A 24,628-nucleotide genomic window follows, 5' to 3' on the forward strand; every position below is an offset into this window, starting at 1 on the left:
TGTCAGTTTCTCAATCATTCATCATCATCATCATCATTCTTTCTTTCTCTTATTATTTTAGGATTGTAATCTTAATAACATGTTACAACTTGGTGCTGTGAGCAGGGTTACTTTAATGAAATCTGCTCAAAAAGAGAATGCTTAATAACTGTGTATCTTGTTTATCTTCATAACGGTGACTTCTAATATTGTTTTGAACTGTGTTGTTATCATTATTGAAGGTGACTTTATTTTGTTGTGTAATAATTACTAAATTGATATTATGTAATTCAAGGTACTTAAGTGTAGGACATAGAGACTTTTGCTGAAATGTATTGATTTTGTTCTACAAATGAACTTGTGTAACAGTTACAAAAGTGTTGTGTTGTGTAGTAATTGCAAAAGTAATGTTTTGCAATTGTTTACTTAATTGTAGCATATAGTTAAAGAAAATGTATGTTTATGACTGTAGAGGAAATTGTGCTAGTTCTGCTTGTAGTGGTAGTGAGTACAATTTTTTTTAAAAAAGTAGAAAAATGTTTAAAAAGCTTCAAAGGGGGAGAGGAGGAGCTTGTGGGACTACTGCCTACTTGGATCAGAGCGAGCCATGGTCTAATACTTTGAAAGAGTTAACTAAGTATCAAACCCTGATGCTATTATCTAAAGCACTTAAACAAGTACAGTTCTTAGATATCAGCTGGTCTAATAACATGGAGTGGAACACCACGGCATCAGTGGTGTGGGTTTTGCTGCAGGGTATTCAGGAATATTTTTTGACCTGCTAAAAGATGCTACTCCCAAAGAAAAATTAGAGGGGATACCAATGACTGAGCTGTTTAAAATATTGCTATAACAGAAGGGACAAGCAATCAGAGTCCGTCTGTTACTTATCGGATCCGCTGTCTGGCGTGCTCCCTTTGCTCCCCCCTCCACTTCAGGTGCCATAACCAGTGCCACAATTCAAATCTGTACAACAGGATGCGCCTTGTCCTTTAGAATCTCTGAATCTGTGATCATGGGTGTGCTGACCAGAAGCCCACACTATTCATCAGCCCAGCTATTTAAACCTGCTCTATGCACAGACCTGTGCCCAGAGTATTATGCTCCATACTTTTACTCCAGTGTTCCTGTGCATCATGTGGTTGATTTCTGTGAATTTTGACCAGTCTATTTTTGCTCTTTAATACCAGCTGGTCACGTCTAGAGACAGGCTTATGTCCTGCGGACCCACCAGAAGAGAAGCTCAAATGTCCTTGCGGTAGTCCCTGGCAAAAAACAGGAGTTTGTTAGACTCCACTCCTCTGTTACTGCGAGCGCTAATCCAAGTTGGCAAAAGAGAGTTCACTGAATCAGATAGAATTGTGACTCCCACTAAAAAGGGAGGTACTAAGTGATACTGAGGAACTGGTAATGACTTCTGCTCCTCATATGATCGGCCTACCTCATATGGTCAGACATGGGAATTACCAGAACCTATTCTGTCTTGAGTCCTTTATCAGTATGAGGTATGCACATTCTGCTATTCATCTGTATTACTATGTACTTTCCATATACCTCAATATCACCCCTTCACCCTCCCTCCTATCCTACCCTTATCTCTCTTGTCCCCTTCTTCCCCTTTCTCCCTGTCCAATGTCTTTACCGCTTTCAATGTGCCATATCCACTCTTTCACCTACCTTCCTGCAAATTTGTTTATCCTCCATCTCCTCTGCTATGCGCCTGGACTGCTAAACTTAATGTCCCTTTAGCTCCTATTGTCTCTCACTACTCCCTCCCTCTAGAATGGAAGCTGTCACTGGCAGGGCCCTCTACCCTATGTCTCCTGTCTGTCCATTCTCTTTCGTCCTCATTGTCCCTGTCATGTCTTATGCTTATTGTATTCTGTATGCCATGTGATTTGTTATTTGAATTGCATTCATGCATTTATTAGTCTGCTTAGCTGTACCCTCATTCCTGTCATTATGTATACTGTTTTGATGTATGTCACATCTGTATGATTTTGGCAGGTACTACAGTAATAAATGTTAATCTATGATTACTCATAGGATTTTATTGTATCCAAATGATCACATGTGTTCAATGTCAGCATTTAAAAGAAAATATCTTGTTACTACTATGAGTTTGCAAACATGTCCTAAGTTCTCTGATTTTAGTATTTCAAAAAAGATGGGGATTTTTTTATTCACCTGCCATCATTAACCCTCAGAATCACAAGACTATAAATGGATTTGAGCAGTTTGCTCTTTTCTCTATTTTATATGGTGCTACTAGTACGCCCTAAATTCTGTCTGGCTTATACTTGCAGCTCATTGCTGCTCTGACAGTTGTTGAGTGAATTAACCCTGGGATAACCCATGAAGATAAGTGGTCAGCAATGAGATACAATAGTGAATGAACATTTTCTGCTTTAATCTTTGATAGCCTAATTCCCAATTTCAATATTTTGTTGTAATCCCTGTAGTTCCTAAATGAATTTTCAGTCCCTTTTAGATTTAAAAATGTAAAGGTTATCTGAGTTACAGTACAATCATTTATGCTACGTGGCTTATAACAAACCCAAGTCAATTTTTTACGGATTCACTTTTCTATACATTTATCTACTCTTAAGGACCCTACATTGTCATAGCCTCCAAATATCCTCCGATATATAACAGTTCATGGGGGGAAAAGAACACAGCTGTTTTCCGTTCACAAAAAAAACTCAGCATACATTGTTAAATGCTGGTGAATGCATAGAGCATGATGAAACTCTATCCACTTCACACTTGTTATCCCTGCAAAAGTGCTGCGAGTTAACAAGCTATGCGAGCAGGTGAGGAAAGCACTTTGAAAGGGGGGGGGGGGGGCAGTTAGTTTTATTTATAAAATAAATTTGATTTAAACCTTTTATTTTACATTGCAAACAGCCATGTTGATGTTCATCATCAACAGCGCAGAGCGTTTCAACAGCCAGATAACTGCCACAGGAGATATGGCACCTGACAGGAGCATGTACATATGTATCCAGGTCAGACTTGGGTCCATTTGCAAGAACACATCTTTACTATACACTGCCTATGCTTACCCAGCCTTTCCCTGCCCCTTTCCGCCTCTCTATATGCATATGGATATGGCCATAAACATTTTATTGACTGCACGCACAATATGGAAATGCATTTTTTACATTGAACAAACAAACGTAGGTCCAACTCTACATCTGGCCAATGATATTCATTCAACCAAGTCCTGTTTATATCCATTTATATCCACTACATCATAATTCTATTCTAGCAGAATTTATTCTAGGTGTACAATCATTCTCAGCACCTGTGAGGCCTGGGTGGGTTGTGGTATGAGGTGGTAGAGACTAATGCAGTAGAGCAATTTAAACATGCTTGGGATAGACATATGGATATGCTTGCAAAGAACTAAGGATCAAATAGGGTTGAAGTTTACCATAGGTTAACAAATGGGCAGACTAGATGGGTCAAGTGGTTCTTCTCTGCCATCAAATTCTATGTGTCTATTTTTCTAGGTGTGGGTAAGTGTTTTGTGTAAAGGTAGCTGTGTTTACATGAAGTTGCACTTTTTTTGGCTATACTCTTCTTTTTCTACCTTGGAATAGTTTGAGTTCAGTGTTATACCAAGTGTCCATTTTTTACGGTATCCATTAAGTGTTTTTCTATAATTGCTTATTTCATCTGAAATTTGTTATCTACATAACAGAAGATTGAGTACTCACAAGCACTTTGGACCAATATGTTGCTGTATTTCACATTTACCCCCGTTGCAGTTCTCATATTTGGAGGATTTTGGTTCACAGAAAGATACACAGGTCAGGCCCTCAGAAGTGAGTAGAGGCGAGTAAAATCTTCTGAAGCCTTCTGGGATTCTTGTTTCACATAAATCTGAGGAAATGAAAAACAATTGAAGAAACTATATATGGGATAATGCACCTATAACTATAAATGTAAGGATATTAGTTATGTGACCCTATAAAAACTCAAGGGTCTAGAGTGTATTTATAAAAGTTATGGAGCTCCTCAATGACTTATATTTCGCATGGTGAGTGGTTCTGGGTGCAAGGGTGGTTAGTAAACTTTTAGGATAACCCCTGGTGTATTGTTAGCAGTGTAATCTTTGACTACAATAACTAAGGATGGAGGAGTACTATATAGTTGTCCTTCACTCTAGCATCATGAATTATCAGTAATGGAACCAAATGTCTTGGCACCCAAGTAGAAGTAGACAAAATATACCCCCTCCTTGCAAGGGGGCCTAATTTATCATTATAACATAATACAGAATCCATTCCCTAGTAATCACAGAGTAACTCAGAGCCCATCACTGATGATTAATGCACAACACAAAGCTTGTAGGATATTGCACAATGCAGAGCTCATTCCCAGCAAGTCTATTCCTTGGTGGCTAGTATAGAATAGAGAGCCTATTCCCTGCTGTAAAGTGTTTACTCACTCACCTCCTATGCACCCTATGCCGCTTCTGCTATTACTGGCTGATAGGAGCTCACTTTCTCCTCCACAACAGTTCAGGGTAATAAATGCTAGTGGCTCAAAGAAACAGATGGAGCACTCTGATCACTTGTGTATGATCATGGCAGAATTGACAGGAGAGGTAGGGGTGGGCAAGGTCGGTGGTGGGGTTTTGAGAGAACAGATTGCACCCTTACAAATAAGAGAGGTAGCTACATCCTACACTTGTATTGTGAGTTATGTTCTAAAATAAACACCATTGTGAATTACATTAATATTATTGTCACACTCTGACATCACTAGTCAGCAAAGTTAAGGATATATTTCTTACCCTACTGAGCATTATAAAACTCCTAAGTGACTTCTCATACCTTATATTTCACAGTAGAGAGAACAATATTGATTATGATAGGGGCGCATTAAAAAACAACATACTCGCAGGCAGAGGGGAAATCTACAATCATTTTTTCATTAAGTTTAAATTGACTAAGACTCTCTAAGAAATCAGAAATAATTTATGTGCTATATGAAAAAACAGCCAGTATTTAAATAATGTGCAAAATAATAATCTAATGTACACCCCTTGCATTGCAACATGGTTCTGTCCAGAAACCTTAAATAAGAAAACTTTCTCAAATTCTTGCCTAAGTTCCTTAATGAATCAGGCACATAGTTTTTCCAATCCATCTCAATGGCCTATTCATTTAAACCTGGTGTTTGTTACATGTAGAAACCCCACTGAAATGAATGGGCCCATTTAAATAAATGGCTCTCCACAGAATGTTTGCAAGATGTAGAAACCCAATTGTAATGAATGGGCCAATTTAAATGAATGGTGCGCCAAAGAATTGTTAAATGTTTTTCCAGCAGCAATAGAAATTATATTAGTCTTTATTTATGTAGTATTGGAGCAGGAAATTCCTGGTATTCCTCTCATCATAAGCCATGCAAACTCAGCCAGTGTATGAAACAATGTATGATTGTCTAGCGGCAAAAGGAAGGCCCTGTTAAACTTCAGTGTGCATCATAGCATAGGCAGTGATCCTTGGACATCACAGCTTCACTGAACACTGCGTTACATTAAGATTGTCCCTAGCCTCATCTGCAATGCCTCAGTGGGACAGAGCAGACCAGAAAGCTGACTGTGATATTGGTGAAGGATGCATCCTGTTGTGCTATTGAGAAAGGCTCCTGCCTTGACACCTATACATTGCTAAAGAGTTCTCCAGGTCTGGGAAGCACAGTCAACACCTATCCTGTGTACATCGGTGGAGGGTGAACTACTTACCTGTCCAGCATCACACCAGGTGGTGAAGCAGGCCCAGTCTAGAGACACTACAGACTTCACCCACAGTTTCCATCACCAACAGAAAAGATAATAAAGGGCCAGAAAGTTAAAGGAGGCAACAGTTGAAGTCAGAGTGAGGCAATTTTTCATCCACTGGGCTGACCAAAGAGCAGGATCTGGATATATGCCACTCAATCTTGTGCAAGCATTAGTGGGTGTACAACATTAATATAATTCACCAGTTGAAGTTGTAGGTGGCCACATGAAATATCTACCTGAGTAGTTTTATTGTCTGCATCTCATGTTCCTGAATTTCACCGTCCTTCATTCAAGTGAGATTTAAAGTGGATGATGTTAGACTGTGCCTCTTTCCTTCCCTGAATCTGTTGTCATTGTTGACGTGTTAGAAATTCATAAATGTGCATCTGATAATGGTAAAAATCTTTCTTCTATTATGATTGCAATTTAGCATATGTCATTGTGGGTTTTTTTTTCATTTCGGATTGGGGTGTGATGCATATGGGCAGCACGGTGGCTTAGTGGTTAGCACTTCTGGATCACAGCACTGGGGTCATGAGTTTGATTCCTGACCATGGCCTTCTCTCTGTGAAGTTTGTATGTTCTCCCCGTGTTTGCATTGGTTTTCTCTCGATGCTCCACTTTCCTCCCACACTCCTAAAACATACTAGTAGGTTAATTGGCTGCTATCAAAATTGACCCTGCTCTCTGTGTGTGTGTGTGTGTGTTAGGGAATTTAGACTGTAAGCCCCAATGGGGCAGGGACTGATGTGAGTGAGTTCTCTGTACAGCGCTGCGGAATTAGTGGCGCTATATAAATAGCTGATGACAATGATAGGATGATGAGGATGTTACACAATCCCTTATTATATTTCTATATCGCCATTTCCTTGTTTTGCCACAGTTTGATATTTCAACATAATCTCTGTTTCTAACTAGTGTAAACATCCTATCAACACTTTTTGCTCTACTGTTTGGCTATCTGTCATGACGTCTACTTTAACCCAAGCAGCGCCATAGAGCCCATTTACACTGCTGAATAGCATTCCATGGAATGATTAAGAAAAAGTGAATAACCTGAATACTTGAATATTGTATTGCAGGAACCTAGCACCTCCGTGCAGTGACCTGTTCCACCACACAATTAAATTTGCTCAATATCTAATAAAGTGAATGTAGTGAGATCAATATGGCTCATTTACTCCGATTCAGTTTGATGCAAAGTTTTAGCCACTACAACCAATCAGCAATTACCTTGTGCCTGAATAATGCAAGTAAGACAATTAACTCAATATATAATAGGTTTGTTTAGTGCAAATTTTACTCCTAAATGCAATGTCACCCAATGATCTATTGTGTGTTCTCTTACTCACCATTTATACTTGGAGGTTCTACCTGTTTCAATTCTAAAATGTCAGCAATACACAGTTTGCCTGTAAAAAGAAGAAGTGGGCAATGAAAATAATTGTATGACTTGTATGTTGGGTGTACAGAATTATTAGGATGATAAAAGATAAAGTCCAACTCTGTGAACTTTCTGTTAGATAAATGTGCAAACTACACTCTCTTGCTGCAACATTTTACTTGCAAGTCTCAATGTTTACGTGCAACCGCTAAAACTCTGTTATCTGTCCAGTGTCAGTGGTTTGAACTGGAACTGACTATTTAGCAAAAGCTACTGTATTTCCGCTAGGCGATTTAAACCTGATAACCTCAGGTATGTGACATAGTATGCGATGTCTGGCACATAGAGATAACATTATATGTCTGCCCCACTAAAGATCCAGACTCAAGAGAACATAGGTGCTAATTGTTGGCAGAACCTTTTTGGTGTCTTTAAAAGGTGTCAGCAGTGTTGGATATGAATGTTAGGCCACACACGGTTAAACTTAAGCAAGTTGTTGGTTTATTAAACACTTGTAACAGTGATAGTAATGCAAGTACTCACATGTTTAATAGCTGTAGCAGCAATCAGACAACAGTCTTATGCAGGTTTGTATACTGAGCAGTATTCTTCATATACATATATGCAGGGTGTAAGCGTTTGTTATACTGTACCTCTGTGCAGGAACGTTATGGACAGGTTCCGTTTAAGTAATAGCCTCAGGTCACTTGTATGATGCCTCCGAGCACACATATAAACCTACTAGTGACTGTGCCTTCTCTCACACATACATCAGAAGAGAACCAAACTTCTAGTCCGCGCATGCGCAGTAGCGTCATGCGGATAGCTGCATCACTACCCCACTTCCTGCCCCGCTAGACCACCAGGGAAACACAGGAGACAGAGTGTAACACTCCATACTAACACTAATTAGTTACTATAGCAGAACTTTTTCATGAATGCAAATGTACCATAAGCAGAAAGGACATTTTAACACAGCACAACATTATATGCCACAGAAAATTTACCAGTGCAGTTGTCTTTTTCTGCCGTCAGATCTATCTTCACCTGTTCCAAGATCGTTTTATATTCCTCGGTCACATTAATATCTTCCTTTATCTCCACCTCTGCAATAACTTTATGATCTACAACAATACTGCCTTTTCTGTAACAGACATACAGAGAGTCATTTATAAACAGTCCTATAAACGGGATTCATGCAATCCTGAAACCTAAATTTGTGCATGGGCAAAATAGGCTAAAATGGTTTTCTATGCACTCAAAGAAATTATATTTATAGAATGTATAATGTGGGAAGTAAAGTGTAGAGATCATCACAGCTTGTACAAAAGGGTAATAAAAAGCTCAGATTAAAAAAGAGGAACATGCAATAAGGAGAACCGGCATGGGAGACAGTTATACTGGAAGCATCAAATTTAAGTAAAACATTTATTTGTTCAACTATAAATAACTAGAGTAGGTTCATAGTTTAGGTTTGTTATGTTAATGTCTCTGTGTGCTGGGTCTAGGGTGTGAAATGGGGAAGGGGGAGAGTATAGGCATGTGATGTGAGCAGGGAGGCACGGTAGAAGGTGAGAGAAGTGTGTCTCCTCTGGGTCCCAGTGCTAAGCCAAATACTCAGTCACTGGGAGGCACCAACAACAACAACACCAGAGGGGTTGTTACAGTCATAAGGTTGCTGCAAGCAGCAATGAAATGAATGTTATAAAATGGCTGCAAGCAGCAGTCAAATGAATGTTATACTGAGCTGGCTGGTTTTTAATGCATGGGAATGAAATACTGGAAATATATGCCTTATAAAACTTTGTTTTTTAGCTTATAATATGAATCTATGATATAAATTAGAGATAAAAGCTCCAAAAAGGGTCTTAGAGTTACTGAAGGAAGTTATATGAGTAAATATTATGCTGCATGAGTATATAATAAGCCATGTAGGCAAAAATCATAGTAGAAAGCCACTTTAAGAATATCATAAGCAGCATAAAGTTCTAATAGTAAAAACAAAATAGGTCATTAATAAATAAGAAATTAATAAATTAATAAATAAGAAATCACACTATAGGAATACCGGGCCTCACTACTCAGTGGAACCAAAAGGACTGAGCTAAATAGAGGGTGTAAATTTTAAAGAATAATATAAGATTTAGAGAAATGCAGAACCTGAATCGGCCACATCTTCGTTGGCGCGCTCTTACTGAACAGTGTTTATGTTCACCCACACTTTCGCTCTCCAACTCCACCCTTCAAGCCATAGGCAGTAGTAAGTGTCATTTGCATTCAGATATGAATTGCGTGCACTTGCGTTGATTGGTGTAAGGTCCATTTCTGAGCATGTGCAGGGCTATTTCATGGAAGATATGGCTCGTAAAGTGACTTAAGTCCGAAGATGAATCAGGCCCTATGTGCTTACTTGGTACCTCTGTTGCATTCCTGTTTTTTCTTTTTCTTTTTTTTAGTTTAGCATGTTTTTTATTTTGAGTTTGAGTTTGTCTGTCCCTGTTGTTCGATTGTTGCTATTGGAGTGTTGGTATTAATGAGCAGCTGCAGTTATGTGCATAAGATCTGGGGACTGCTAAATATTGGCAACTTTAAGGGAAAGGGGGCTGGTAAAGCTGATAATAACGATTAGCTTCATCTTTATCATCATCATCATCATCTCTTTATTTATATAGCGCAACTAATTTCGAAGCACTGCACAGAGAACTCATTCACATCAGTCCCTGCCCCATTGGAGCTTACAATCTAAATCCCCTAAATTACACACAGACCGAGAGAGACTAACGGCAATTTAATAGCAGCCAATTAACTTACCACTATGTTTTTGGAGTATGGGAGGAAACCGGAACACCCGGAGGAAACCCACGCAAACTCGGGGAGAACATACAAACTCCACACAGTTAAGACCTTGGTCGGGAATCAAAGTCATGAACCCAGTGCAGTGATCCAGAAGTGCTAACCACTAAGCCACCATGCTGCCCACACAGCCTCCTTGTTTTTGTTCATAAACTGGTCAGATAGTTCAGTGCACAAAAAATTCAATAATATTAATTAAATCTATCAGAAAAGGGTACTTTAATGACCTAATACAGATAACACAAAAATATTGAATTCAGCACTGGATTTTCCACTTGTGCTGAAGAAAGACCTTTGAAAGATTTCAAATTGTTGCTAATATCAAACATTCTTTGTTGAATTTTTTTGAATAACCTTTAAAGTTATAATGGGCCTTTTTTGTCAAACATAAAATTTGCCAGCTTTGTTAGTTGGAGGAAATTTGCATTATAAACAACAAATCTTAGCAATATTTACAGAATCATAGTAAATGTAACTGAGAAGTAATTTGGTGACAAAAATTGTTACAAACGTTCATTTTCAGGATGGAGTTAAAATTACAGCTCATTATGCATGAATTACACATAAAGAATATTTCACCAAAGAAAAATATTTTAGGATTGAGAACCTAATAGTGTGCACCAGTAATGTATCAGGGCCAGAAGCCAAAAGGGCACTGCTAAATTACTTACTCTAAAAGTACCTATTAATGCCAATGAAGCGAGTTGTGTTGTCCTCTGGTATGTTCAACTTCCTCTTAATATTGATCCATTTAAGGATCTCATAGTTAATACACACTTCAGCAACAGAAAAAACATATTTCATGTTTAATGGGTGATAAATGTATTAATTTTACACTTTTAAAAAGAAGTGCATGAAACTTTACATAACTTTTACAACTTTTTATACAGCTTTGTGTCTTCTGTTGTCAACAGTGGTGTTATGGGAATTGTATATTGCTTTGATTTTAGATGTGATAATAGAATGTCAGGTTCACTAGTGGTTGCAACTATAGCGCTATATGTAAAATATGTCCACTTGACTTCCCCATATTCTCACAGTGACCAGAGAGAAGAATAGAGTAAAGACTACCATCTGGCAAAGCTTATATTATTAGGCTAGGTCTTAATGGCAGAACTATCATCATCATCATCATCATTTATTTACATAGCGCCACTGATTCCGCAGCGCTGTACAGAGAACCCATTCACATCAGTCCCTGCCCCATTGGGGCTTACTGTCTAAATTCCCTAACATACAAACACACTATCCGTGAAGCTCTTGTTGTCCTCCAGTAAACATTGCCCAGACACTCACCTGATAGATAATATTTCCACATCCTTGTAGCCAGGGACATTAGAATATACTGAGCTCATCTGTACAGAGAAAGAAAGGAGCAGAGGGCAGATATTATGGATAGTGAATTATTATATAAAAAGCATGTGGCATGAGAATAAGATCTGATTTCTCACCTCTGTTTTAAACTCCAATTCAAATTCCTTATATTCCGGAGTTTTGGTGTCATTCAGACTTTCCGAATATTCCTTATTGATTTTTAGCTGCACTTCCAAGGAGGTGTTAATTGCCTTGACTATAGGTAAAAAAAGTCACTCCATTGTATTTATAAGAAAACTATCAAGTAAAACAGAGACAAGTCTCTCTACATCAGCTGGATTCAGTACCAGCATATACTGTACTCAGACGCATGAACCTTTTGCGTCTTTGTTCAATATTAGTGACTGCATTTCTTACACCTAAATTTCTACATTACTGTATGCAAAACTCAACTGCATTGTAGAAATAAGCAAATTTTGAGAACACATTTTACATTGCAGAATTACATTGGGTATTCACAGTACGAAAGAGAAAAGTGCTGAGAGAGAATACCCTTTCCTACTATAATGAGTTCTGAACACAATAACCCGGCCTGTTTATAGGTAGGATTCAACACAGCACTTGCCTATTTCTGAATACTGACAGATATGTGAACTGTGTTCCCAAATTTGATTGTTCCTGCAAGAAACCTAATTAGCCTGCATTTGTAGGATGGGACAGGCTTTTAAATATCCCCTGTCTGCCCCTCCTTATTCATGTCTTTGGATCAGCATAAACAGTTAATATCCTAAGATATGGGTTCATCCTGATATATAAGCTATCAGTATCAATTCATCAGTAATAGAGATGCTCAGGCTCGGTTCTCCAAGAACTGAGCCCACCGGAACTTTGCGGATTCGAGTACTGAGTATCAATTCATCCACTGTCATTCCGTTTATTGTTTCTTATATGCCATTTCCCCAGCTTTACTAATCACACCTACTGCCCTGGCTATCTGTTTTCGTTTTCAATTAAAGCAAAGGAGTTTTGTACCATGCCACGATACATAACGTCTGCAGAAGTGAAATCAGCTATCAAAAATCAATTTTCTATCTTTGATTTCCCTCGCAAAATAAAGAACTCTGATTATTTTTGGCAGGCTCTTTTTCTTTAATTTATTTCAATATTCCATTGTCTAGCCTTCATTTGATTCCAACCTCCTCTATTTCATTTGATATCCCTGCCCCATCATTCATTTTTGAACTTTCAGACTTTCAATATTGCTCTATATTTCATCATATGACCTTTCTGATTAATTTTTCTTTTAATTTAATTTAATTGTAAAATTTATTATTCCTCATGTTCATCCTCATTTCATGTATTAATTCATACTTGTTTTAGCCACACCTCTTACTAATCTTGCATAAGACAACTCAGATTCCTTTAGTCTACACCACAGGTGCAGGCCTTTGTGCATTCCTTGTGCTAATTACAATCTGGACAGCGCTAGAATTCAATTCAAGCAGATCAGTCTTAAGCCCATTGTTTGTCTGATTTAACATGATAGTCAGTTACTACACACTTTTTAATAAAAATCTCTTTGCCAAGTTGTCTTTAATTACTATCTGTTTCTTCTATCTACTTTACTTCCCACATTGTGCAGCCACTAAGGGCTAGATTTACTAAGCTGCGGGTTTGAAAAAGTGGGGATGTTGCCTATAGCAACCAATCAGATTCTAGCTATCATTTTGCAGAAGGTACTAAATAAATGAAAGCTAGAATCTGATTGGTTGCTATAAGCAACATCCCCACTTTTTCAAACCCGCAGCTTAGTAAATCTAGCCCTAAGAGTCTCTTTTATTTAATCTAGTCAACACTGATCAGTCTAGCATGCTGCTACAATCACTGCAGTTCCTAATTGGGAATCTTCTTGAGAAACACCTTACACCAATCCCGATTGCAACTGCTCCTCGCTTATAAACCACCTTATTTATTTATTTATCATCATATCTTTTTGCATTTGATTTACATTCTCTTTATCTTATATCATATAAATGTTGCCTCTTTCCATACTCTCGCTATTTTGCATTTCTGATATTAAACCATTTAATAATATTAGTTGAAGCACTGTTTCCTAGTTGGACTTCATCTGCCAGTACTCTCCATTGTTTTTTACTCAATGATTCCATGTTTCTTCATTCTAGCTAAACATCTCACTGAGGAGTCTTACGTTCCTCAGTTCTTATTCACCCAGAGCAAGCCATCTCCAAAACCTTGCTGTCTGTGATAACTATACCTTGTTTTACATCTATTTAAATTCTGAGACTCTTCCTCAACTTTATTTAAAGGACCCTCTTTTCCAGATAATTGACAAAGTTCTTGTTCTTAGTTACCTCTGCATTTCTCCATGAACTCTGTCTTTGCAGTTGCTACAACAAAGACTATTCCAAAACTTTAAATATTGTCTTTAAATTACCCTGTTTGTTCTCTTCCTTACAGTTACTTTTGGCCTTATTACATATTGCTATGATTGTGCCACCAACCAAAGTCATTAATCTCTAGGAATGCCATCATCAACATTTTAATATTCAGTCCAATAAGTTATACACATTTTATATTGTACAACTGCACAATCTTATGAAATATCTTCATGTCCCTTAATTCCATGTAGACAGCCTTAAGCCTACTACTTTTTCACTTTCTGTTTCATTTGACTAATCCATGCTCTACATTCTATACCAGAAGAAAAGCAATGGGATACCTCTCTTAGCTACTCAAAAATCCTATCACACACCCTCAAATGTATTACATATCAGGACCAAGCGTTCCTGACCCATTTTCTTCTCTTGACAATTCATCTACTGTGGGTGTAGTCATGTCTACTTCCAGAAATAGGGGTCACTGCTCACATTATCAAGAAACTCACATACTATATCAAGAAAATACCCTTTCCTATAGTCTGGAGTATTTATCATGCAATCAAACTTTATGTTCCTTAATCTTCCAGTAATCCAGCACTTAATAGATAGGTTCCTCATAAAATATTTGATTATTTTCTCTAAATCACTTAATCCTCACATTTATGACTTACTGTTGGATGAGACCTGTGCATAGTCAAGTTTAGTCAATAATTTAGAAGCTTACCTGGTGGAGATCTGTCTATGATGGACTCACACAGGGACCCGTAGAACAATTCTGGACATATGCATTTATTTTGATCATAGAAACCTCCATTCTGACATTTTACTGAGGAAGAGAATTTTAAAGCAATTTTGAAATATTTAATGTTCTGTTTTGTTATTTTTCATTTGACATCTTACAGTGACAGCAGACCAGCTATGTATTATATTCAGTATAGCATACAGCAATGTTGTTTAGTTCTTCAAGGTTAATAATCTAGGTGGATGTACATGAACAAGTAATTTTCCTAGATTGTATACTTCTGTACAAGTTCTTTACATTTTATGATGTTGTCTAACATCACTAACTTTAAGTGGTTTATTAAAGCTCCTGTAAAAGTTATGGAGCAATAAACTTCATCAGCACTAAATTTTTGCATTGTTCTTGAGAGCAGCATAGTTAACATTGTAATTATTTTACTGCTTTCCTGCATTGAGCATAAAGGTGTGGTTGATTTTCTCAGCTCTTAAAATCCCGACACACCTTACAGCGATGCTATAATAGCGAAGACTATATGAACGACAAGCACAAAATGTAGACTTGTCTTCTAACAGACAACAGACAGTCCCTATTTCCCCCACACTGAATGACCCACACATGTGTAGCACCCCCATTCCAGTAGATCAGCTGGGTGTCTATGTAAAGTGTATTGTGACCTGTGGTGTTTCCTTTACTTCTATTCTCAGTCAGCGCAGTGCCTCCACCTTGGTCTGAGTGCAGTAGGCTCTTTGTTGGGTGGCAACGCCAGAGGGAGACCGAGGAACCCTCCGCCCCTACTAACAAAACCATAGGCACACACAGTAAGAGACAGCAATAGGCAAATTGGTCTTTGAAAGTCCTGCCAGCACTTTTAATGATTGGGCCCGTGTTCTCAAAGGATTTTCATGTCTGATTAGACCTTATATATACCAAAATAGAATATCTCTTATAAAAACTGTATTTTCAAAGAATCCCTTTCAAACAGGTGAAATATGGTAAATGTACAAGAATCATCATCATCGTTTATTTATATAGCGCCACTAATTCCGCAGTGCTCTACAGAGAACTCATTCACATCAATGCAATACCTTAACCTCTCTTTCCCTAGCCAAGAGGTACCTCTACCTTAAATGCTTACTTGCAATTATTCCCTAACTGTAATAATGTCTAGCAATAGCACATTCTAAATTCAACACATATCCACTGACTTAACATGTTATACATCAATATATGCATATTTAGCAATAAAATGCAGTTAAGAGGTCTTATGACGAAATTAATGTCAAATGTCTCTTCACTACTCTATCCCAGAAACAGTAGACTATGGTAGAAAAGGCTCCAGAATAAAGTCACTAGTGTCAGTTTCCTTAGCTTTACAAATCTAAATCTCTTTTAATGGTGACACTCTGTAGTATCCATTACACTTTCAAGAAGCTCAATCTCTGGTTTGTCTTTATTCTGGCAGACAGGGTTGAGTTGAAAAGTCTGACTGGGCTCTCCCTCCTGGAGAGAGAGAAGTTCATTCCGCTCTAAGGCCGGGACATCCTCATGTAATCCACCCCGAAAATATAAAGAGGTTTGTTATGAGGGGGTGCTCTCGCCAACTAAGCAGTATAACTTAGAACAAAGTGGTGACAAGAAACACCTGAAAGAAATTGGCTAGTGAGGCACTCCTGTCCCTTCTCTATAAATAAAAGAAAATTTATTGGCATAATATTAAAAATTACATACAGGTATCGAAAGAGCGGCGAAATATTAAAAAAGGGAATATGTGATAAAGTATAGAAATAAGTGAAATAAAAGAACCCTTCAGAGAAGCCGGTAAATTAGTGAGTATCTATGGTAGACAGAGAAGAGTCTTTAATATCCACTCTTATTCTGTATCACAATAGGTTCATATATACTTGAATGTGATGTGATAATCATAGGTTCACATCATACATTAGCTGCGCCAAGTATATAAGTGCATAAACCATACAACTTCAGGGAGTTTTGCCGGATATTGGCCTAGGGGTCAAATAGCAAGCATTTAATTAACATAAAATAATGTATATAACCACTTTAATTGTGTCAGATACGAGTGTATAGGTTCACTAGACCCACTGGATGTCCAACCAATTAGGTAGATATGTAAGATACTCTAGACAGGTATGCCTGTTCAAATAATATTGGTAAATGAGATCCCTCTCAGCATAATTATATTATAGAATTATCAAGTAAATAGGTAGAGGGTCCTAAATCATCTAAGTAAGAGTATGTGGTAAGATATCATACCCATTGATATGGCATCTTTAACCTATAGAGTACTTATATCCCATATGTATGGATGAAATAATCCATTGCGATCATTATATTGATCCAGATAGTCTGGTTACTTATAATTGTACCAATTGTTATAATCCTTATTTCACGCCTGTTCATATGGCGTTTCTGATATGGTATACTTTAATAACATGTGGGTATATAAATCCAGAAAGTCTGGTTATTATTAACTGTACTTATCGCTCTAGTGCTTCCCGTTCTGCCTACAGTAGGCAGAACAGTAGATGATTTAGGACCCTCTACCTATTTACTTGATAATTCTATAATATAATTATGCTGAGAGGGATCTCACTTACCAATATTATTTGAACAGGCATACCTGTCTAGAGTATCTTACATATCTACCTAATTGGTTGGACATCCAGTGGGTCTAGTGAACCTATACACTCGTATCTGACACAATTAAAGTGGTTATATACATTATTTTATGTTAATTAAATGCTTGCTATTTGACCCCTAGGCCAATATCCGGCAAACCTCCCTGAAGTTGAATGGTTTATGCACTTATATACTTGGCGCAGCTAATGTATGATGTGAACCTATGATTAACACAACACATTCGAGTATATATGAACCTATTGTGATACAGAATAAGAGTGGATATTAAAGACTCTTCTCTGTCTACCAAAGATACTCACTAATTTACCGGCTTCTCCGAAGGGTTCTTTTATTTCACTTATTTCTATACTTTATCACATAATACCTTTTTTTAATATTTCGCCGCTCTTTCGATACCTGTATGTAATTTTTAATATTATGCCAATAAAGTTTCTTTTATTTATAGAGAAGGGACAGGAGTGCCTCACTAGCCAATTTCTTTCAGGTGTTTCTTGTCACCACTTTGTTCTAAGTCTGGGCTCTCCCTCCTATCAGAGCTGATACTCTTTAGTTGATAAGTCTGACCGGGCTCTCCCTCCTATCAGAGCTGATACTCTTTAGTTGATAAGTCTGACCGGGCTCTCCATCCTATCAGAGCTGATACTATTTAGTTGATAAGTCTGACCGGGCTCTCCATCCTATCAGAGCTGATACTCTTTAGTTGATAAGTCTGACTGGGCTCTCCCTCCTATCAGAGCTGATACTCTTCTGTCCCTCCCGGCTTTTTCCTCCTGGGCTGATTTTTTTCCAGAGACTCACAGGGCTTTTCTGCTGACAACATCACAGGGTTCTTCTCTGACCGGCTCACAGGTTTCATTGCAGACAGGAACCAGCTTCCACTCTTCAACTGCCAGTTTAAAGTCATTCCTCTCACCTAACTGTCACTTTTCCCTCTCTCCCTTGTCTCTGTGATGTCACTGTGAGCAGAGCTTTATCACTCCCTGATATTAGTGCACACGTGCAGGCCATCATTTCTGCCGGCACTACACATGTAACATGCCACTTTCACAAATCTCTCCAGAAACAAATGACATCACTTGTAATTGCCAGAATGAAAATGCCGGTTTTAAAGCAGCAATGTCTGGACCTGCCGCATGTATAATGTAATCCAGATGGTGGGTCCGGTCATTTCTGCTTTAAAACCGTAATTTTCACTGTGGCTACTAGAAGTGATGTAATATGTTCCTGGAGGAATTTGTAAAAGTCGCATTTTACATGTGCCAGTCATTCAATGTGGGGGAAACATTGGCTGCCTGTTACATGGTAATTCTACATTTTGTGCTTGTCACTCTTACAGTCTTCACTATTCTAAAGTAGCTGTAAGGTGTGTCAGGAATTTGAGAGCTGAGAAAATGACAACCACCGGATCATAGCATCCAGCCTCAGCGCTCTGCCAGATAGCAGCAGTCCTGATCCAAAAAAGCAGTCAGGAGAAATTCATCAGAGTAACAAGCAAAGAAGTGCTGAAGCATAACCAGTTACAGGTGCCAATGTGGCAGTCAAACAACTGGTGACACCTTCACAGTTGGTGAGTGGCTGGTAGTCAAGCAACACCACAAAGAGCAGCCAGTGACAACAGGTTACTGGCTGATAGTGACACCCAAACAAACATATATTATGAGTACAAAAATATCTCAGCACCAATGTGAAATATTTAAACTACCTTCCTGATGAATGTATGTAAAAGCATATGAAATTAGTTCAAAATATGCTTCTATATCATTTCAAAATACCCACACGGTAAAGAATCAGTGAAGGGTAAAGAATATAGAAGACAAACACATTTATTATTGTACTTTAAAACACCAACAAATGGATAAAGACAGTTTACTTTTACATGGAGAAATTACAACTGGAATTTAACAATTATATTAAATAGCAAAAATATTATTGCCAGCTCCAGCTTCTATACTGTTGATGGCGGTAATAAACTCTATTGACTTTTGACTCTGACATGAACGTGCTTCACTGTTGCTCTTTCAGAAGAGCTAATTATCCAAGTCTAGGAGAATGACAGTGTCATATAGGGGGCTTTGGAGATACTCTTAAAGTCCAGGGGAGGTGCCATTGAATAGTTGTAGGCTCTTGGCTCCACCAACCTATGACTGGGGTAAAGATAGGAGGCAATGCAGCGGTTATAGCATCCTGGCCCCCTACTCTGTCTCTGCCTATACAAATTGACTCTCCATATCCTGCTGATGCTAACACTGTCTGACTATTTATGTCGGTCTGGGTGCAGCAGGCCCACAAGTCAAGGTGACAATGCAGGACCTGCTTGACTTATGGGCCCAAATACATTGCCCACTCTGAACCCATGTTAAATATGCCAGTTTGTTTAAGGCATCCACATAAGTATAAGACAATTTCTCAAAAGCTGTTCTAGAACAGAACCTTTAGCGACTTTAGCAATTGGCTACAAGCCAACAACACGCCATGAAGATATAATAATATAGGGTATAATGTCATAGTAATAAAGTATAGAGTACCAATGTTCTGCAGTAAAATGTAGATACTGTATAAAAATATCATATGCAAATTATATATCAATTGTAATAATTAGCTCATTCCCTAGGGCCGGATTTTTATATTAAGGAGAATATAACAGAAAACAGTTACTTACGTGGTTCATTTGTAGTGGCAATAGTAATTGTAGTAGGGGTAGTTGTGATCGTTGTTGTAGTGGGAGTTGTAGTAAAGTATGATGTTTTTGTTTGGGTTGTGGTTGAAGGTACTGTTGCTGCTAGGGTTGTTATAAAAGCAGTAATTGTCTGTGTTCCAGGGAATTGAGTCGGGGTGATTTGTGCAACTGCTGTTGAGCTAGAATTGATTGTTGGAGTAGTGGATGAGTCTGTTGTCAATATTCCTGTGGCTGTTATTTTTGACATTGAATCTTTTGTTGCATCAAGTACAGTTGGTGTTTCTGCCACCGCTGTGCTTCGTAAAGGAAGAGTTTTAATGTCCTTTGTTGTCACCGGGTATGTTTCTGTTGATGCCATATGAGTTGTTGGAGAAACTTTTTCTGCAGTTGTCATAGAAAAAGAAGGATCTGTTGCTGATGTTTCTGGTACACTGTTATCAGCTGAAGTAGTTGTCTCAGTTTCCATTGAATCAGTTGCTGATGAAGTGTTTGCAGTACTCAGTTTGGTTACAGATGATACTGTTTTTGTGTCAGTCATATAAGGTGTTTTACTCCCAAATGTTGCATGTGTCACAGTTGATATTTCTACAGTAGTATCAGTTACGGGAGCTGTTTCTGTGTCAGTTACAAGTGAAGTTTCTTCCATTCCTGAATTGGTTATAGGCACTGTTTCTACTCTTGTTGTAACACTTACAGCAGATGTTCTATTCCTTGATGTATTTGTTTCATTTGATGTTACACCAGTTACCAGAGATGTTTGTGACTGTGTTGTATCAGTTATTGGAAATGTTTCAGTTATTTTTGTATCAGTTACAGGAAATGTTTCCCTTGTTCTAGTATGAGTTACAGAAGCTGTTTCTGCTAATGCTATATCAGTTACTGGAGATGTTTTATGCTGTGTAGTATCAGTTAGAGGAAATGTTTCTATTGTTCTATCTGATGCTGGAGATGTTTCTGTTGTTGTTATATCAGTTTCTGGAGATGTTGTTGCTCTTGTATCAGTGATGTGAGATGTTTGTGTTGTTTCAAGTACTGGAGATGTTTCTGCTGCTATTGTATCAGTTAGACAAGATATTGTTGATGTTTTATCAGTTAAAGGGAATGTTTCAATTGTTGTGTCAGGTACTGGAGATGTTTCTACTCTTGTGGTAGGAGTTAAAGGAGATGTTTCTACTCTTGCTGTATCAGTTACAGGATATTCTACTGTTATTGTTGTTTCAGCTGCCAGAGATGTTTCTGCTATTGTTGTATCAGTTACAAGAGCTGTATTTTGTGCCTGTGTTGTATATATTACTGGATATGTTGCTGCTCTTGTTGTAGAGGTTACAGGAAATGTTTCTGTTGTTATATCAGGTTCTGGAGATGTTTCTTTCAGTGTTGTATCAGTTATAGGAAATGCTTCTGCCTGTGTTGTATAGGGTGATGAATGTATGGTTCCTGTTGTTGTGTCATGTAAAGGTGATGTTTCTGCTCTTGTTGTATCTGGTATCAAAGATAATTCTGTCTGTGTTGTATGAATTACTGGGGATGTTTCTGCCAGTGTTATTTCAGTTATTTTAGATGTTTCTGCCTGTGTTGTATCAGGTACTGGAAATGTGTCTGATTGTGTTGTATCAGTTACAGGAGATGAATCTGCTGTTGTTGTATCATGTACTGGAGATGTTGCTACGGTTACATGAGGCATAGCTGATGTTTCTGCCTGTGTTGCATCAGGTATAGGAGATGTTACTACATGTGTTGTATAAAGTAGTGTATATGTTTCTGCCATTGTTGTATCAGTAACATGAGATGTTTCTGCCAGTGTTATATCATATTCTGGAGATGTTTCTTCTGCTGTTATATCAGAAACTGTCTGTGTTGTATCAGGTACACTATATGTTTTTGGCACAGGAGTTGTTTCTGCTGTTATACTAGTTACAGGAAATGTTTCTGCCTGTGTTACATCACTTATAGGAAATGTTTCTGCCACTGTTGTGTCAATTACGGGAGATGTTTTTGCCTTTGTTGTAACAGGTACTGTAGATGTTTCTGCTGATATTGTATCAGTTACTGGATATGTTTCTGCCTTTGTTGTATCAATTAAATGAGAAGTTTCTGACCGTGTTATATCAGTTAATGGAGATGTCTCTGTCTGTGATTTTGTATCAGCTCCTGCTGTTGTATCAGGTACATGAGACAATTCTGTTGTTACTTCAGTTACTTCTGTTGTTGTACCAGGTACTGGGTATGTCTCTGCCTTTGTTGTATCAACTAAAGGAGAAGTTTCTAATAATGTTGTATCAGTTACCAAAGATACTTCTGCCTCTGTTGTATTAATTATGGGATATGTTTTTGCCTTAGTTGTAACAGATACTGAAGACACTTCTCCTGTTTTTGTATCAGTTACTGGAGATGTTTCAACTGCTGTTGTATTAATTACAAGAGAAGATTCTGTTGTTACTTCAGTTATTTCTGCTGTTGTACCAGGTACTGGATATGTCTCTGCCTGTGTTGTATTAGCTACTGTAGATGCTTCTGCTGCTGTTGTATCAGTTACTGGATATGTTTCTGCCTTTGTTGTTTCAATTAAAGGAGATGTTTCAGATGGTGTTGTATCAGTTACAGGAGATGCATCTTCTGTTGTTGTATCAGTTACTGGATATGTCTCTGCCTGTGTTGTCTTAGCTACTGTAGATGTTTCTGCTGCTGTTGTATCAGCTACTGGATATGTTTCTGCCTTTGTTGTTTCAATTACAGTAGACGTTTCAGATGGTGTTGTATCAGTTACAGGAGAGGCATCTTCTGTTGCTGTATCAGTTACTGGATATGTCTCTGTCTGTGTTGTCTTCGCTACTGTAGATGTTTCTGCTGCTGTTGCATAAGTTTCTGGATATGTTTCTGCCTTTGTTGTTCCAAGTAAAGGAGACGTTTCAGATCCTGTTGTATCAGTTACAGGAGATTCATCTTCTGTTGTTATATCAGTTACTGGATATGTCTCTGCCTGTGTTGTCTTAGCTACTGTAGATGTTTCTGCTGCTGTTGTATCAATTACTGGATATGTTTCTGCCTTTGTTGTTTCAATTACAGTAGATGTTTCAGATGGTGTTGTATCAGTTACAGGAGATGCATCTTCTGTTGCTGTATCAGTTACTGGATATGTCTCTGTCTGTGTTGTCTTCGCTACTGTAGATGTTTCTGCTGCTGTTGCATAAGTTTCTGGATATGTTTCTGCCTTTGTTGTTTCAATTAAAGGAGATGTTTCAGATGGTGTTGTATCAGTTACAGGAGATGCATCTTCTGTTGCTGTATCAGTTACTGGATATGTCTCTGTCTGTGTTGTCTTCGCTACTGTAGATGTTTCTGCTGCTGTTGCATAAGTTTCTGGATATATTTCTGCCTTTGTTGTTTCAATTAAAAGAGATGTTTCAGATGGTGTTGTATCAGTTACAGGAGATGCATCTTCTGTTGTTGTATCAGTTACTGGATATGTCTCTGCCTGTTTTGTCTTAGGTATTGTAGATGTTTCTGCTGCTGTTGCATAAGTTTCTGGATATATTTCTGCCTTTGTTGTTTCAATTAAAGAAGAGGTTTCAGATGCTGTTGTATAAGTTACAGGAGATGCATCTTCTGTTGTTGTATCAGTTACTGGATATGTCTCTGCCAGTGTTGTTTCAATTACAGTAGATGTTTCAGATGGTGTTGTATCAATTACAGGAGATGCATCTTCTGTTGCTGTATCAGTTACTGGATATGTATCTGCGTTTGTTGTCTTAGCTACTGTAGATGTTTCTGCTGCTGTTGTATCAGTTACTGGATATGTTTCTGCCTTTGTTGTTTCAATTACAGTAGATGTTTCAGATGGTGTTGTATCAGTTACAGGATATGCATCTTCTGTTGCTGTATCAGTTACTGGATATGTCTCTGTCTGTGTTGTCTTCGCTACTGTAGATGTTTCTGCTGCTGTTGCATAAGTTTCTGGATATGTTTCTGCCTTTGTTGTTTCAATTAAAGGAGACGTTTCAGATGGTGTTGTATCAGTTACAGGAGATGCATCTTCTGTTGTTGTATCAGTTACTGGATATGTCTCTGCCTGTTTTGTCTTAGGTATTGTAGATGTTTCTGCTGCTGTTGTATCAGTTACTGGATATGTTTCTGCCTTTGTTGTTTCAAGTAAAGGAGACGTTTCAGATGGTGTTGTATCAGTTACAGGAGATTCATCTTCTGTTGTTGTATCAGTTACTGGATATGTCTCTGCCTGTGTTGTCTTAGCAACTGTAGATGTTTCTGCTGCTGTTGTATCAGTTACTGGATATGTTTCTGCCTTTGTTGTTTCAATTACAGTAGGTGTTTCAGATGGTGTTGTATAAGTTACAGGAGATTCATCTTCTGTTGTTGTATCAGTTACTGGATATGTCTCTGCCTGTGTTGTCTTAGCAACTGTAGATGTTTCTGCTGCTGTTGTATCAGTTACTGGATATGTTTCTGCCTTTGTTGTTTCAATTACAGTAGGTGTTTCAGATGGTGTTGTATAAGTTACAGGAGATGCATCTTCTGTTGTTGTATCAGTTACTGGATATGTCTCTGCCAGTGTTGTTTCAATTACAGTAGATGTTTCAGATGGTGTTGTATCAGTTACAGGAGATGCATCTTCTGTTGTTGTATCAGTTACTGGATATGTCTCTGCCTGTGTTGTCTTAGCTACTGTAGATGTTTCTGCTGCCGTTGTATCAGTTAATGGATATTTTTCTGCTCTTGTTGTTTCAGTTACATGAGAAGATTCTGTTGTTGCTTCAGTTTCAGGCGATGCTTCTTCTGTTGTTTTATCAGTTACTGGATATGTTTC

The 24,628-nt window shown here is 38.0% G+C and overlaps 1 protein-coding gene across 1 annotated transcript in view; it reads right to left on the reverse strand.

Moving 5' to 3' along the window:
• LOC142150600 (mucin-3A-like) overlaps window positions 1-18,033 on the reverse strand; it is a 28,219-nt gene extending 10,186 nt beyond the window's left edge. The window contains exons 1-6 of the mRNA XM_075205800.1: window positions 17,928-18,033; window positions 11,468-11,586; window positions 11,313-11,371; window positions 8,171-8,307; window positions 7,132-7,191; window positions 3,702-3,867 (exon numbers count right to left, since the gene is read on the reverse strand). Coding sequence (XP_075061901.1) covers window positions 3,702-3,867; window positions 7,132-7,191; window positions 8,171-8,307; window positions 11,313-11,371; window positions 11,468-11,586; window positions 17,928-18,033 — 647 coding nt within the window. The remainder of the gene's footprint in view (window positions 1-3,701; window positions 3,868-7,131; window positions 7,192-8,170; window positions 8,308-11,312; window positions 11,372-11,467; window positions 11,587-17,927) is intronic.
• Window positions 18,034-24,628: the final 6,595 nt, after the last annotated feature.

The sequence above is a fragment of the Mixophyes fleayi genome, chromosome 4 (assembly GCF_038048845.1).
Source record: "Mixophyes fleayi isolate aMixFle1 chromosome 4, aMixFle1.hap1, whole genome shotgun sequence".
NCBI classification, from domain to species: Eukaryota; Metazoa; Chordata; class Amphibia; order Anura; family Limnodynastidae; genus Mixophyes; species Mixophyes fleayi.